Source organism: Grus americana, chromosome 18 (genome assembly GCF_028858705.1).
Source record: "Grus americana isolate bGruAme1 chromosome 18, bGruAme1.mat, whole genome shotgun sequence".
NCBI lineage: Eukaryota > Metazoa > Chordata > Aves > Gruiformes > Gruidae > Grus > Grus americana.
In genome coordinates, this window is record NC_072869.1 from 10314107 (window position 1) to 10330810 (window position 16704).

At 35.8% G+C, this 16704-nt stretch overlaps 1 protein-coding gene across 5 annotated transcripts in view; it reads right to left on the reverse strand.

Moving 5' to 3' along the window:
- Positions 1-16704, reverse strand: part of B3GNTL1 (UDP-GlcNAc:betaGal beta-1,3-N-acetylglucosaminyltransferase like 1) — a 133264-nt gene that overhangs the window by 111324 nt on the left and 5236 nt on the right. For all 5 annotated transcript variants that reach the window (XR_008579739.1, XR_008579740.1, XR_008579741.1 and 2 more), the window contains exons 4-5: positions 11849-11913; positions 3243-3308 (exon numbers count right to left, since the gene is read on the reverse strand). Coding sequence is in view for 2 of the 5 variants with exons in the window: in XM_054846536.1 (XP_054702511.1) it covers positions 3243-3308; positions 11849-11913 (131 nt within the window). In the remaining 3 variants the exon portion in view is untranslated. The remainder of the gene's footprint in view (positions 1-3242; positions 3309-11848; positions 11914-16704) is intronic.

Sequence of the window (16704 nt, forward strand, 5' to 3'; positions counted from 1 at the left end):
TTAGAGATAATGTAAAATATTCACCAGAGGACAGGATAACACAGGTCCTAGAAAGCTACATTTAATAAAATCACAATGTATTAGTAATTTGTCTTTTGAGATCCAAAATCCTCTACTCTAAATGTTACTGATGACAGAACAGTTCCATTGTACAAGATTTGTTTAAAAAGTCTTCTAAATAAGAGCAGTCTAAGAGAGTAGAAATTAATTTGCTCTTACTCTTTAAAGTCTACAATACAGGAAATAAGACTGACAAAGCTAAGGGCTGCTGCAGTGCTACCCAAGCCATATTCCACTACCTGAACCTGGGGGCAAGCCTCTCGCTTTTTCAGAATTAGAGACACCAGTTTCTTTGAAAAACAACTGGTTGGGGAGTCATTCCAAAGGCATCTGATATCTTTGGTTCCACTGTTTAGTAACCAGGCTTCAAGTCAGGGTAAGGCAATCTGCATTTAAGAATAACATGAAAGAGGAAGACCATCAGGGATTAGTTAGGATCTGGGAGAAGATTTTTCTTCATGGAGAAAGTTGGAGACTTTTCTTACTTGTAAATCTATACTAGTAACAACAGTAGACTGAAGCCTCCAATATTAGAGCCCACTGGGAATACTAGTCTCCAAATCTGGTTCTCAGTAGCAACCAGCAAGTTTAGGATTAGGAATAGAATTTTTGAAAGTACACTGATCCAGGTCAGAAGAAGTTGCAAAACAGTGGAAAGTCCAAGTCTGCAAATTAGAATTTCAGGAACAAACCAAAAAAGCTCACTGCTTCACAGGCATTTCTCAAGCTTCTGCTTCCCCCCCGCCCTCCACCTACTCTTATTGTACTGACTGAAGCTAGGGTCAGAACTTCAAATACAGAACAGAACTTTATTCAAACATCCCCAACCATCTTCCAAGGCCAGAAAATTCAACGGTACAATTATTCTGAGGACAGAAGAGAGATCATTCTTTTAAGAACAGCATTCCACCCTGACATTGGTCAGTAGATTTGTGGCCAGAAGGTCAACTTTTCCTTTCCAAAGTAACTCGAGTTGTGTCAGAACTACTGGAGGGCTCTGGACCAAACTGATCTATTTGCTCATCGGGAACAGCTGGATATGTTCCCACTTCTCCTTACATGCCTTTGAATTAGAGTTCTGTAAAATACTGTATTATCCCAGAAAGTATACTTCACATAGGCATTACAAACATTTTCCATACCTGTAAAATGGAAAAACATGCTCCATTCAATTCAAGCAGAGATTCATTTTTACCTTCATAGGGTTCAAGAAAAAAGAATGAAAAAGAAAAGAAAAAGAAGAAAACCAAGGTTATTGCCCAAAAAGCTGCGAGGAAACCCGCCGATTCAGTAGAAAGTTGAGACAAAGTGATGGCAAGAGACAGGCTCCAGCCAGATGTACTATCTCTATAACGTATGTGAAGCACACACACCCCCCCTTCCCATTTTCCTTAAGGTTTAAAATGCCAGGCCTTTCTCTCCATTCATTTCTGAGAATTTTTACACTTTCCTAAATTGAAGATTTTAGGTACTAATGTCAGATAACTGAAAGGTGGAAATCCTTATTTCCCATGCTAAATCAGACTGACTTAGGCTAGTTTTATTTAGTAAAGTACAAAGCTCAAGTTAAGCTCTGCAAATAGGCCAGTAGTACCACCCTAAAACAGGACCACAAGTCTAGATTAGTTTAGAGCATGGGAAGAACAAGTTTGTGTTGCTTGGAATATATCACAAAGACATACCCTTCATCTACCCAGGCACACATTATTACTTATTTGATTATCATTAAAGAGTTTATACTGAATGTTGTTAGGCACTACAGTGTAACAGAATAGAAACAAAGCAGATGAAGTGTTTTCTAAATAGGCTACAAACTGTTTAGCTGAAATTAGTCTAATTAAAAAAAAATCTTAATATACAGATATAGAAGTCATACAAGCAAGAAATATGATAGCTCTTAACACTAGTTTCCATAAAACAAGCTTACCAGATCAACTTGCCTCTCCGGTTTTTTGGCATTTTACTACAGAATTACATTAACTGATTGATATCAGAACAAAAACAACTTTTGATGTATCATTTTATTATGTTCATAATGTGAATTAGGTTAACTGCTACTCAGATACTACTAAAACTATAATTTGATAAATTACATTGTAAGGATTATCAGATTTCATAAGAGACCTAACGCAGGTGGTGTGATGAGCAGGTACACATCCCACCAGTAAGCAGCAGGTTGTTTGGCAGACATTTCTCAGCTGAAACAACTGCAATAAGCTCTACTTTGAGGCACGTACATTTCAGAGGAAAAGTTCAAAAGGTGTTTAATTCCCAGAGAGTGATAATACTAAACCTGTCTATTTGTTCGGAGACCTGCAGGAAATACCTTCTTGACAGATCAAGTCAATTGACCTTTCCTTTCCAGAAACCTCTTGCACATTGAAATAAATCTCACAAGAGCAAATGTCAGAGGAGTGAAAACAATAAGCCTATTTTTTTGAACATTGCTAATAGGAATACAAACTCAGTTTTCAAGTTTATAAAGAAGTATCTATGTTAATAACATGACAAATAAAATAACTGCCATAACGAATTGTTTATATTTATTATCTTCCAGTAAGCAGAACATATACCAAACTCTCTCTAAAGGATACTGGCCCTAATCACAGAAATTTATTGAAAATGAAAATCATATAGATTATAAAACAACTATCTCTCAGAATGTTTTTGAGAGTTTATTTCACAAGAATAAAGAATGGCATTCTAATAATGTTTTCTTTTGCAGGTAAACGTAGGGAGAAACATCAATTTAACTGTAGGCCAGTTTATTAATGATAACAACCCATACATTCCTTACAGTTTATAGTTTCTTAAATATTAAAAACAGATAAACCATAGCTGTAGCTAATCCTTTGCGGCTTTTCACATTACGTAGTAAGGCCATGTGAAAAAAGGCATTTTCCTTTACATTACATACATTAGCGAAATCTGTATACTTATTTGAAAGAGAGTATCACTGTCATAATGAGATTTGGTGTACGGAACAGAGAAAATAAACAGAAGAAAAGAAGTTCAGTCAAAGCTACTATTGAGTGTAAGGATTAAAAATAAAGGAAACGAATAGACTGGTCACTGCTTTGCCTCCACCAGCCCTACTGTGAAATGTTCATACCCTCTTAAAGATGTATCCGGTACTCTGTAAAAGAAAAACATACAAATACACACAAGAAAAAAGTACTCACACTGTTTGGGCGTTGAATGGCAGCTTCATGCTGCAGTCTAACTCGCTGTGGCATCATCACATCATCCTGGAATAAATAGCACACTGTGACTGAACATAAAAAGGGTCACAGTACTGTACTCAGACACACGTTAGAATATGCTGTTACATTAACATCATTTTACTGGCTTGCAGTCAGAAATACAAATGGAACAAATATTAAAAGATCTTACACTTTTAGTGGATTAAACTTAATCCTGTTCAAATTGGAAGTGATCAAAACTGCTATGTGACAACCATGTTGTGATCTCAACAGGTATCTTATGGACACCCACACATTTTACATTTCTAAAGAAATTCACCACCTCGTTAACAACAGACTCTAACAGCAGTACTGGTAGTACGTGTAGACGAGGAACTAACCTTGATTAAAAGCATGAGATTTGAGACATTCCAGCAATAGGAGGAAGTCGTCTTTGTAGTCTGGCTATACCTTGTTTCACTGATAAGGAAAAGCCTTCAGTCTCTAGATCTACCAACATGTCATATTTCATGAGCACAAAAACTAATATTTGTGAAACGATAAAATTCTAAGGGGAAAAAAGAAAAAAAACCCCACGCTTATATAAAATGCATCAACATTGACACTGGCTTCAAAACACACTACTTTGATTTAAATTTTATGTTAATACTGCTTTCACCTGTAGCATAAAGGTCTATTTTGTTTACATACAAAAAGCCAGGTTGCCTTGTAAAGAGTTAGTAACCTTGCTATCCTTCCTTGAACAGATAATTTTGAAAGTATATAATTTTGAAAGGAATATTTCCTATTATTTCCTGTTCAAAATTATATCCTTTCTAGACTATGGTTTTATAGTCTATTAAAATGGTGCCACATTTCTCCCCTTTTAAAGGGTCAGTTCAGTCTCTCTTCGATGTTGTTTAAAGCGAACACAACTTATTTCTCCTCAGACTATTTTCAAATGACCCTACCTTATCAGGCAAACATAATTCAAAGGAGCCCTGAATTCCTGTCCTACATCCATTCTTTTAACAGTTACTCACATTAAAATCATTCCAAGGAGATTCTTACCAAAGCCAAAAAAACAAGTACTGGATTTCCAACAGCTTTCACTTTAAAACTTTCAGTCAAATCAATGGCAACAAAAATATATTAGTACCTAAATATCTATAGCTTGGAGGGTTGAATGACCTTGATATAAAGGTGACACTATAGTTCTATCAAAAACAACCCAAGGATGAAAAAAGTTTTAGAAGTAGATCCAACTATTTAACACAATTCAAGGTTAAAGATAAAACAAAGGAATAATAAAACTGACCCTTATCACATGCAAGTTTATAAAAGATGGAAGGAATACATTGCCAAAAGCATTTTTCTGTATTTTGTATTTATGATGTATTTAGTAATAAACATAAGAGATGTTACTGATTTTCAAAGCCAATAGAGTGAAAAAAACCTTCTGATTCCTCAACCTCTACACATCAGTTCAAACCTACAATGATATTGTTTACCATCAAATCCACTTTATCAATAAGGCAGCAGAATTCAGGTATTGTATCAAGCAAATATTCAAAAAAAACTTTTACCCTATTCCCATAAGAAGAACCATAATAATATTTCTTTAATCCGAATATAGAGCTGATTTTTTAAAATAAAGACCTGGTTTTCATATAAACAACAGGAGATATATTTTAATTGAGCTTTGTCTACCCCTTTAAGAATTTCTTAGATGTCTTGTTAAATCCCTAAAAAATAAGAATGCAAAAGAAATCTATCAAAACGCAAGGAATTTCAATGCTTCAAACAACGTTACTATTATCTCTTACATTATACAACATATGCTCCTGTGGTAAACAATTCCACTGTTTATAATCTTGCACAACAGAGATAAATTTAACAGAACTCATACATTCACAAAGATGAAGAATAATCTACCTGACTTAAAAAGGTTAAATCAGCGTAGAAATATCCAAACCAAATTCAAATATCCTATTCACCAAACAGGTCAATGGTATGTTTTTACAAGCAGAGAACTTGACAGGAAAGGTCTAGTTCTCCCTAACAAAACACTATGTCGGTTTGATGTTATTGGCAAAACTAACAAGCCTACAGATCTGGGTCTTAGGCTATCATCAAGATCATCAGTATGCTGCAAAATCCAGCTAAAGAGGGGGCACTATAACCACAAAAACTTCAAAATGCCTTTTTTTTTTTAGACATCTGTTCTCTAATGCTGGTAAACTCTATGAACTCTTATCCTGAATGACCTTCAAAAAAATCTTTTTTAAAATAATTTTCTCTTTTTTTTCTTTTTAATTAACAGTTTTACACATATGATCCGTGATACTTTCCAGGTTCATGGAAAGAGAAAGAAAAGAAAAAACCCCACCATAGTAGTTTAAGACATAACTGCAAATAAAATAATATAGCAATTAGGTGATGAGGAAGAAAGCATAAAATACAAGGCACATCCCAGAGAAAACTGAGTCACATCAGTCATTTAGCTTTTTAGACTCAGGCTGGGCAACTACAAAAGAAACCTTACTGCAAAATCCAACTTCAACACTTGACAGATTCTTTACTATTGATGACTGGGCAGGTAACCACAAAGTGGAAAACAGAATATGTTTGTACAGAAATAATCTTAAGTAATGTGGTTGCATTCTAGACCAGTGTTTAAAATCCAAATTAAATTCTAATGAGCAAAATCAAAAAGATTGTACCACAAAATAAGGGCACTTGAAAAAATTTTCAACTTCATAGGCCATGGATAGGAGTGAGATGCCCAGCCACGCACTGTACTGGCAAGAGTTTATGGAGTTTAAGCAACTATAGTATTAGACAACTAAGATGTTCAAATATTTCATCCAGTTGTACATTAAGTAATCACAAATTTTCTATCAAAACTGTTGTGATACTGAATTCAGCAACTATGTTGCCAGACTTTGGTTTCTACAGTCAACAGAGTTTGGTTGTATTTTTGGGTTTGAATTTGAGAACAAAACATCAGTAATTAGACAAACACTTTCCAAATTATTTTTCACTCGTCATGTCAGACACAAAAAAAAAAAGTACATATCTAGATGTAGCTGCTATATCAAAAAGGGAAGTATATTTAGTTTGGTTTTGTCTCCTAGGTGTGAGCAGGGAAGATAACAAGGCTAGCAGTGAATTACCTTGAATATATAATTTTGAAAAACAGAAGTTTAACATAAGTTTCCACTGAAATTCAATTTTCCCCCTGAACATGGAAGTCTCTAATGCTTGTCTCCCAGCAGATACAAGGCAGACAGGATGAAGAGAAATTTCCCCCACTGAAGGAACTGACAAAAGAGGAGATTTAAAATAGATGCTAGATAAACGTATGCCTTCACTAAGCATATAGTTGCAATAGGATAGCTAAATAAAAAAGAATCTGTAAGTAAATCTATTTTCATGGGACCTCACTCACCAAACATTGTAAAAAAATTAAGAAAAGTCTCAGGTAATAACTGGGTTTAGTGTCATCTAAATATGTATATACATACAATGCAAACAAGGCCAAAGAAACAGGTAAGCAGCAAGAAATAAAACATGAATAGAAACCTACTTTAGGCACTCAAAATAACCCAGAATTTATAGGAATTTTGTTCATTACAAACATGCTTCCTGTTCTCCAGCAGCCATTCTGAGTAGGAAAACAATTTGCTGAAAGATGGGAGAATGAAAAGGACTTTATTTCACATGAAAAGCCAGCAGGGATTTCTAAACAAGCCCAGATGTGTTTCTGCCAGTGGGGGTCCGTGATCTCCAATCACCTTTCAGTCCGACAGGCATTCTGCCTGCTTGTGTTCCTATCGAATATACCCCTTCTGCAGAAAGCTGGCTTGCTCCTGTCAAGATCCACACCGCTTACAGATGCTGCCAAATCAGAAAAGCTAGTTATACAACTATCAGCTGGGTTGTTTTCCTTCCAACCAGAGGCACCATTCTTTATTCAAACACACAAATTTATACTGAGCTAATTGTTTTGTTTTACTTTACTCATATGTTTAGGTGAAGAATAGGAAAACTAAATCAATAGACTGAGCTTACGAATATTATTCAAAGCTGTTATTGTTTCAGTATGTGTTTCTTAAATTCAAATGACAAGCATTCACTGGCCTCTTCAGCCAGGCTGTCTGGACCACACTGAACTCCACAGTGATAACTTGATGATTTTCCCTTAAAAGTGGGAGTTTTGCACTTCAGAAAGCAAAACAAAACATACAACTCAATGTACAATACACATCTACTTTTTAAAACCAAGGACAAGTTCACATAAAACAACACCCTAATTATAGCTCAGTATTGAAATGCTTTCTTAAGCTCACATTACAGACTTAGCAAAACATGCTTTTCCAAATTCCTTGGTATTTGGCTACTACAAAAAAAGAAAAAAAAACCCAGAGAGTTGATACTCCATCCTCACAATAATAGCACCTTCTTTCTATTGCAGCTATTACACATAAAATACAACCTGTAGCAACACCAGGAGGAATGTCTGACTCACTGAGAAACAATATGGCATCTCCAAATTCTTTCAATCCATCAAATGGTCATTCATTTACCCTGCACCTGCTCAGACTATAGTGAAAAATTTTTCTTTGCTATTGTTCAGTTCAGCTCCTTGAACCAGGGAAGTAAAAGGCCTTGGACCTCCAAAAACTGGCCTGTCAACAGCACTACCAAAGCAAATACACCAATCCTAGGCAATTTTCCAGAAAGCAGGTTTTTAGAGAGCCCCACACTATCTAACACATTGGAATCATGCACTCTGCTGGCCACACACAGGTCTCCTGGGCAGAACATGCCCTAACGATCTGTCAGTACTTGCAAGATCACAGGAAAAAACACTATTTTCCTGTTTCTACTTCTGAATTAAATTGAGAAAGAACGGGACAACAAAGAAAACACTTCGAAGTTTGAGAAGCTGACTTTATTGAGCACCTTTCTTTTCTTGAGCGTGGCAACAAAGAGGTCTACATGGGAGGATACACCTGGTGCTCTTATGCACCTGAACAACTAGCACTTTCCATCAATGTAAGAGTTTATTTCAGTTTTTAAATCAAATTTTCAAGGAATAGTATGTTAAAACAACAACAAAAAGCAAATACATGAAGTCTGATCACTGCTTCATTTCCTAAGCTATACAGGTGTTCATTTGAAAGAGAGGAAGAGTATTTCACAAGTTTATTAGTGCCTGTAGAGTAATACACAATGGCAACCAACAAGAAATCCATCTTTCCCAAACCAGCAAATTATGGAGACTGTAAAAACACGCAGCTATGTTTGTAACTGAAAGCTAGCTTGAAGGCTGGAGTACCTGAAACACCTACCAACCTGGCTAGCTAAGGTCCAGTCACCTTCTTCCAAGCCATTTATGAATAACCCCTCAATGAAGTGGTTTTGAACTTGAAACTCAAGAAAAGCATGCAATTTCACAGCAATTAAGAATTAGCATTCCCAACTTAAATCATACAAGCAAATCTCACAAACAGAAAGGCACGGGTCAGCAACTGCCAATTCAAACACGGCAATGCCGATTCCGGTGGTCCACCCTCACTTTTGGTGACTAAAACTTAACTGTTTCCCTATGTCATTTTCAACTATTAGCAAGCAGTGACACGGTAGCAACATGGTTTAGAGTCACATTTTTGAACTGGCTAAGAATCGCAGAAATAGCGATACATTGCCAACAGAACCTTTCAAAAGACTAAAAACAAGTATGTCAAGGACTCAAGTGAGTATAACTGAGTTTGAAATACTGCAGGTCAAAAAAGGACACATTTTTATATTTCTTCTTTAACAGTCGGGAACCCTCCAACAACACACTGATTAAACCTGAAATAATGGGAAACTACACGGACTACCAGGATGAAATGAAAGCATGTTCCTTTTTAAAGAAATACAGTTGTATACAAGTATAGGCATGTCTAAGTGAATGTCAATGAAAATAGCAGTTCAAAGCAGAAAATGGAATTTTTAGTGTAAGTTCTGCTGTGCTGCAACTGGCTAACTGTTTACAACAAAGGTAGTAACCACCCCAGAGAACTGATAAACTCCGGTTACAATAAAACGCAACTGGTAGATAAAGTTATAACTGCAGACAAGTTGAAGAAGAGTAAAGCTAATAGTGAAATCTATTTGCATAATTAGTTCATTCTGTTGTCACTGTGACCAAGATTTTCTGAGGTTATAAACGCTAAATATGAACAATTTGTTAAGTATCTTCTATTTTTCTACTTGTTTTCCTGGTGGGAAAAATGTCTCAGTAGCTTAGAGGTAAAATCTGTAACAACAACCACAGCAAAAAAACCTCCATAATAGCTATTAGTCAAACAGCTGCCACTTCATACTAGAATAGGCTGATCAAATTCTGACAGTTCTGAGCTCTGTAACCTTTTTTTCCACATTTCTTCCCAATTTGTTGTCCTCACAAATCTGTGTTGAGAGACATAACACAAGCAGCTTGACTCCAGCTGGAATGGCAAGCAAAACAGTCTCTCTGGAGCCAGTATTTCCAAAGATGCTCCCAAATATGCTCACACATTCGTTTCACTCAAAGAAGTGAAATTAATGTACAAGGAGTCACTATGTATTTCTCCACCTACACAAAATGTATACAAACTAATGACCCAGCCCCATTTCTCTCCACATCCACCTATAGCAAACCTGAAACTGTGGCTGCACTTCTGAAGGTCAGTTCCCTGGCATTTCTGCAGCACATTCCAAAAGGCTGATATCAACATTCCTTCCTAGAGAGCTTGATACTGGATTGGTGACTGAAATAAAGAAGGTAGGTGGCGTGTAGAAGCAGCGTTGTTAAACAGCTGGCAACATCTGTGTTTCAGCTATTATCGCACAACATTTACTAACTACGGCCAAAATATTGAGCAATTTTTAGACTTGTAGCAGTTTCCACATTCATTTTATTTCCTCCGACCTAGGCTTTGGTTTGGTATTTTTTTTTTCCATTTTAGATATGTAAACAGCCTCACTGACTCACAACATAGGAGAGTGAAATCCATGGAATCATTCATATAAATTAAAGGGCACTTGGGTTTGTGTCTACCTGAAGTAAAACAAAAAGAACCGGATCCTGAGTTCATTCATCTCAGAACTGGCATCACTCCAATTACTTCATGGGATAATTTACGATGTGCCCACATTCTTTCAAAATCTAGGGAGTCAGGTGATCAAAAACAGAGCAACAGATTTTGCGCTCATACTTCCTCAGAATAATCTGTTTATGAAACAGACACTGACGCTCAGTGCTGGATATGAAATTTTTTTTTTTTGATGTATTAGAAACTGACCTTTCCAAACACTGTTAATTTGTATACATGATTGTGAGTTCTGTGTATTCAATGGATGTTCACAGTTCTGTTTCTGAAATACCCATATATACCCATATGTATCAGATATTGCATTTCAAAGCTTCACACTCCATAAACTTATATACAAAGATTTACACGAAATACACTCTGTAAAACAAACAAACAAAATCCAAACCCAACAAACTGTTAAAGGGAAACTAGGATAAATTCAAATAAACTCATTAAAAAAGGCACACTGTGTTGCTAAATACAGTAATAACTTAATAAAAGCAAGGATAAAGGCCAGGAAAGCCACTTGCAGAACTTAATTTCTTAAATGGTAAGAAAAGGCATTTCTGCTGCGTTGCCGTGGGTCAAAAGAAATACACCAGCACTTAACCATGTCTTGTAACAGTACACCTGATTAATCCACAGAATTTTAACACACAAACCAAAAAATCCTTCCGTCTAGTTGATACAACAAATGGAGTTTGCAAACTGAAAGATTATCCAAATTAAAACCTGTGTGGTTATAAGGCTGTAGAGTTTACATCCCTGCTCTCACAACACTTTCTAATAAGCACAGACAATCATAATGTTAAGTTGAATCCTACCTGAAAACCTCCACTTTCAGCAGCTGGTTCCTCCTAGTACTACACTAACCCACAGTTCAGTTCCAATTCAGAGGAAAGAATCAATCTTCAGGTGAAATTACATGAGATCAGTGAGCCTTAAAGGTCTCGCTCTTCTTGCCTGATCTTAGCCACATGGCACCATTCCTCAGATCAGCTAAGCACATTTGTGAAACTCTTCACTGCATACGAAGCTGCATAAAGGCAGATAGTAATCTGTGGGTTAGTGAGCTGAATGGGTTCACACAAGCTATCCAACAAAGGACAGGAAAAAAATTCAAGATGGAAGGTGAGACCTCTCCTATTTTGCATCAAAAAGCCAGTAGATTAGCTCTTAGTTTCTCATCAATATAATTTTTTGAAGAATGTGGGAAAGAAAAATCCTGAAAACACCTAAATACCAACCTTGCCCAACCCTGCTCACAATAGCTTGTGAAATCCGACAGGATCAAAGAATGGTGTAAAGGCTGTAGGCTTTCTACAGGTTGGAAGACAACTTTACAGCTATAAATAGTAACCAGCATGTTTAACACTCAGACACCTTTAAACAGCTTGTCTTTAAGGCAAACCAACAACTACATTGAAAACAAAAGAATTTTATTGACAATACTAACTTAGACAAAATGGATTAACTTACTGAATCCAGAAAGCAGAGATAGGTTCCTGAGCTCTGAATTACTGCTTGATTTTTAGCAAATCCAACTGTTGGGGGAAAAGAAAAAAAAGATAAAATTATGTGGTAGTTTTTACATTTGCAGTTTTTAAAATCTTACTACAATCAGGAATAGATGAAAGGAAATACAAAAATCAGTAGCATGTAAAGTATGCAATTTTTCCATATTTAAAACCAGCAAATTTGTAAATATTTAAATAATATACCTATTTTAGTCTTCTTTTCTGAGTGTTTATGAGTTGTTGTGTTAGAACTCTGCTACCAAGTAGAAGTAGACTACTTTTGCTAGCCCTCCACAAAAACATAATATGTCATATGTATCTTGAAGAGTCCAGCTACCTAGGTCTCACATCCAGTATACCTCAGATCATAGAATCAGAGAATGGTTTGGGTTGGAAGGGACCTTTAAAGGTCATCTAGTCCAACCCACCTGCAATGAGCAGATGCTGAAAACCCTTGGCTATATATGCATGTTCATCTCTTAAGTTAGAACAAATAGTAACAAATCATAAAAAGGTAAAGAAAGAACAAGAGATTGCTAGGCAACTTTTCTTCCCATAGCAGGGCAGGTCCTCAGAAGGACTCAAAAAAAAATTCTGTTCCATTATGCTTGTTAAATATGAAGTATGCAAATACCAAAACTCCATGTGCCATTTATGTAACGGCACATGTAATGCAGAGGGGAGCGAAAGCAGAAGAATATATGTACAAGGAGCACAAACCTGGCTTATTTGTACCATAACATGTTATACCATCTATGGAAGACCACACTGAAATATAAATTCAGTCAAATGACAATGTTGGCATCTAGCGTCTTTTAGTTTCTGAACCCTTGACACTTGTTGAATCTTGTACCAAGCTATTTCAGGAAGCTGAACCAAAAGAAAACTTTTTTGTCAGCTTAATTTTCGGAAGCAGATGACAGCACTCGAGAGTCAAACAAATGGCAGAGTCAGAAAAAAAGGGGGAAGCAGGAATACACAGCCAAGGGTAAGGATAGGACTGCAGCAACCAGCAATAAGATGAACTCAGCTTACCACTGAAATACACCTATAAGGTAGGAGTGACAATTTTTGTATGTAGACAAGGTCTACCTAAGAACATTCTGGTCTTTGAATTCTTCTCCTGAGCAGCATCATAAGACCACACTATATCCAGTGTTACTCTGAAAAACGCTATATGAATTCCACCTGGTCATATATGTAACATTTATGCTTTGTTTAAAGTATTTATGGAACCAAGTCAGGGAATCCAGCAAAAGATTGCCCCGACACGGAAACCAAATGATGTGAGGATATGCAATACTGTGGGGTTTTTATTCTTTAATGGGAACACTGGAAACATAATGCCAGAAAATCTCACCATGAAGCAAAGCAGGGTAATTTTAAATAACATTATCCTTAAAGTTCCTGATTTTGCATTTGAAAAAAGCTGACTTCTGTAATTCTCTACTGTTTTTATGTGATATAGGTTTAAGTTCGCTCAGGAAACAAATTTAACTGGGCTTAAATGTTTAACGCACATGCTCCTTTGCTATTTTACCAAGTTGTCCAACTACAGAAAAAGACTTATGACTGCATTTCTTACTGCCTCAAAGAAACGTTATGTCAACTACCAATAGAACACTACTAATAAAGGCTCTTCCTTATAATTGTGTCATTCTTTTCTTACTTTTTTGAGTATTTTAATCCTCACCTTAACTCCTCTTCATCATGGATTTCTTGGACTTCTTATCTTACAGTATATTTACTTTTTATACACATATGAATATCTAATCTCACATATACAGTTACTCATTCTCCTTCCTATTGGCAGTAAAAAAGCAGCTGGCAAAGTCAGTAACTACCACAACAGCAGAGCTGAATCCTGGCATGAGCAGTTTTAGTAGGAAACAACTGATGCAAGTTAGCAGGTCTGGACATGCCAAACAAGCAAAACCCTAATACTGTGGAGATCCCTACTAAAGCAAGAGGTAACACAGGACAGAACGGCATTTGCCCAACATCAATAAAATCAATACTCTCATACATCATTATCAGCTGTAAAGCAGCCTGTACTTACACTTCAATGCTGTCGTTAGTATACCCCCATATTTCAACAACCATCAGTACAAAATAATGAAGTACTAGGAATCAATAATATAGGAAAAAAAGTAAAGGAGACTCAAAGGCAACTACAAGATGACAATTACATTACTCTATGAAATTTCTGAAATATTTCAGATCTCATTTTCAAATAAAACTTTAAATACAATCATGAAATATTTAGTATTTCTTATGAGAAGAAGCTGGAAAATATTTCTGTCTAAGACTAAGACAGAAACCATCCTGAAGCTTTTCATATACCAGTCAGGGAGAGAAAATACACGTATTTTAAAAATTATTAAGAAGAGAGATATAACTCCCCATAGATATTAAAAATTGTTTCATCACAACGAATCCTATCTTTGGCATGAGTAAAAAATTTTCTTTAATATTACTCTACTGAACAAAATCAAATGTTCGTGCCAGGTCTCTGAGTTTTGTAAGGCCTGCTTACTTGGTGAAAAGAGCCTGTTACCATGGTTACAGCCATAAAAACTTAAGCCTCAGTGAGATATTAACATTCCTCACTCTTGGAAAGAAAAAGGTTTCCTTTTTTTAGGCAAGTGACCCTTTCTTTTTTTCTGGGTTCCCCCCCTTTCTTTTACATGTTAGAAAAGAATCAGAAATAAATCCTAATCTTGTGTAAATAGTTGAAGATGTGAAGCCTGACTAGTACATTGTTTCTGTACTAAAGCATCTTCTTTTAAAGGAAAGACTCCTTACAGTTGTAACTAGTCCTTAACATAATAAAAGTAAATCACTGAAAGCAAACAAATACTATGTATTTCAAGTAACCTGCTCCTAAAATGTAACAACCATGAAGAAAAAATGTCCTCATTTTAATGGTGACCTGAGAGTGACTTCCACATGAATAAGCATGGTTTTGCTTTTGGTTTTTTGTGGGTTGTTGGTTTTTTGGGTTTTTTTAAGAGAACTATGCATTTCATACTATTATTTAAAACAATGCTCACAGCTGCATCCCCCATCTCCAATTTATTACAGATTTGTTCAGATTTTCAGCTATCCCAACACTGGCAAACGCACATTAAAACAAAAATTAATCTGACCTATCTCTAATGGCACAAAATACTCCTTGTAGTTCATAACTCGAACTTAGATTTAGTTTCGGTTTCGTAAAGTGCAAACGTGAACTGACTTCAGAATTTTAACATAAGTTATTGTCAAAACATTGCACCTGTGTGTTCTTGCAAACTAAAACCTAGTTTACACACATGATTAATACAACACTATTACGAACAAGACTTTATACATAGAAAATATTTTATACAAATGGAAAATATACGATATAACAAGACAGTATTAACAAAAACATTACTGACCAACTTTCCTAAGTACCATAATTAACAACTTCTGGTATTGTTCTTTGACTTTTTTCTTGAGAAATCACAACCTTCTTAGCTTCTAGATCATCAACTACTAAGAGAAGTAAAATTTGAAAGAAGACTGATCACCTAATAGTTGAGGGGAGTGGGGGGGGGAAAGAAGATAGGGGAATTTCTAGGAATACAAGCAATTCTTGATATTGCTCAACTCCAGCTTTATCAGTTGCCCAAAAGAGAAAACTTCCCTCTTATCTGTCTTTTGTCATCACCAGCTCAATAATGCTAATGATACAAGTTGCACTGTCAAAACAACAACAGCTCATGCTAGAGATATTAAAATACTAAAAATATTTATAGTAACAGTTACACTGCATTACTTCAGTATTGCTAGGTCTGACAACTGTTTAAAAAACAGCTTTAAAGCAGTCCAAAGTCAAAAGAAATGACAGTAAATAAAGCCAGGGGCATATACCAAGTTGCAGATTAATTCGGTGCACAAACTCCTATTTATTTGCATGTTTCAACAAGGGGATGAAAATTAAAACTTCTGAAACAGAACTGGGCTTTTTCATAAGACCATTTTGAGGAAACTGTGATAAGCCTCGGATTCTTTCCAGTTACAAAAAAAAGTTAAAAACCAGAAACTGACCAGATTTTGTGTTACAGTCTTTCCAACATGTGTCTTTTAAGTGAGATAACTTGAAAGACACAAATTTGGAATCAGCTTTATACCAATTCCTACCCATCTGCTCATTGTCACAAAATCCAGAATGGTAGAAACATTAGGTATACAGCTGCCATACAAAATATGAGCACACTGTTCTGCTTGCTTTGTCCTGTTCTCCTTCACAACACAGACGCGATCTTCCAACTTCAATGCCATTCAACACCACCTTCTTCAAAGAACAATATACTTCTATCTCCTGTGGGCAAATGTAATTCCTATTAGCATGTAAATCTATAGGGAATCACACCATACACCTATCTGGTAGCTCACTAAACAGATCGTTTTAGACCCTTGTGTAAATACTTAAGAGTTTAGTGAGAGTTTTTGGTTCACATCAAAACTTTTTGGAAACCTGTGTTTTGATCTGATCATCAAAGAGATATCAAAAAAGTATTTTGTCCTATTTCAGGGTCTCTTCTACAAGACTGAAAGATATGTGTTTACTTTTTAAATCATTATGTAAGAAATTTTGGATTTTTCTTGAAACCTATCTCCTGAACATAAATCAGATATCAGAAAGCCACAGTAAAACTGTAAGCATTAACAACATTGTGTATGTTACAATTAAACAAAATTCTTTTGCAGAGTAGAGCACAAATGTTAAGCCAAATTCTTCTTTCCTGGACGTCTAAACAAATTCTACAGAGCCAAACCCAACAGGGCCAA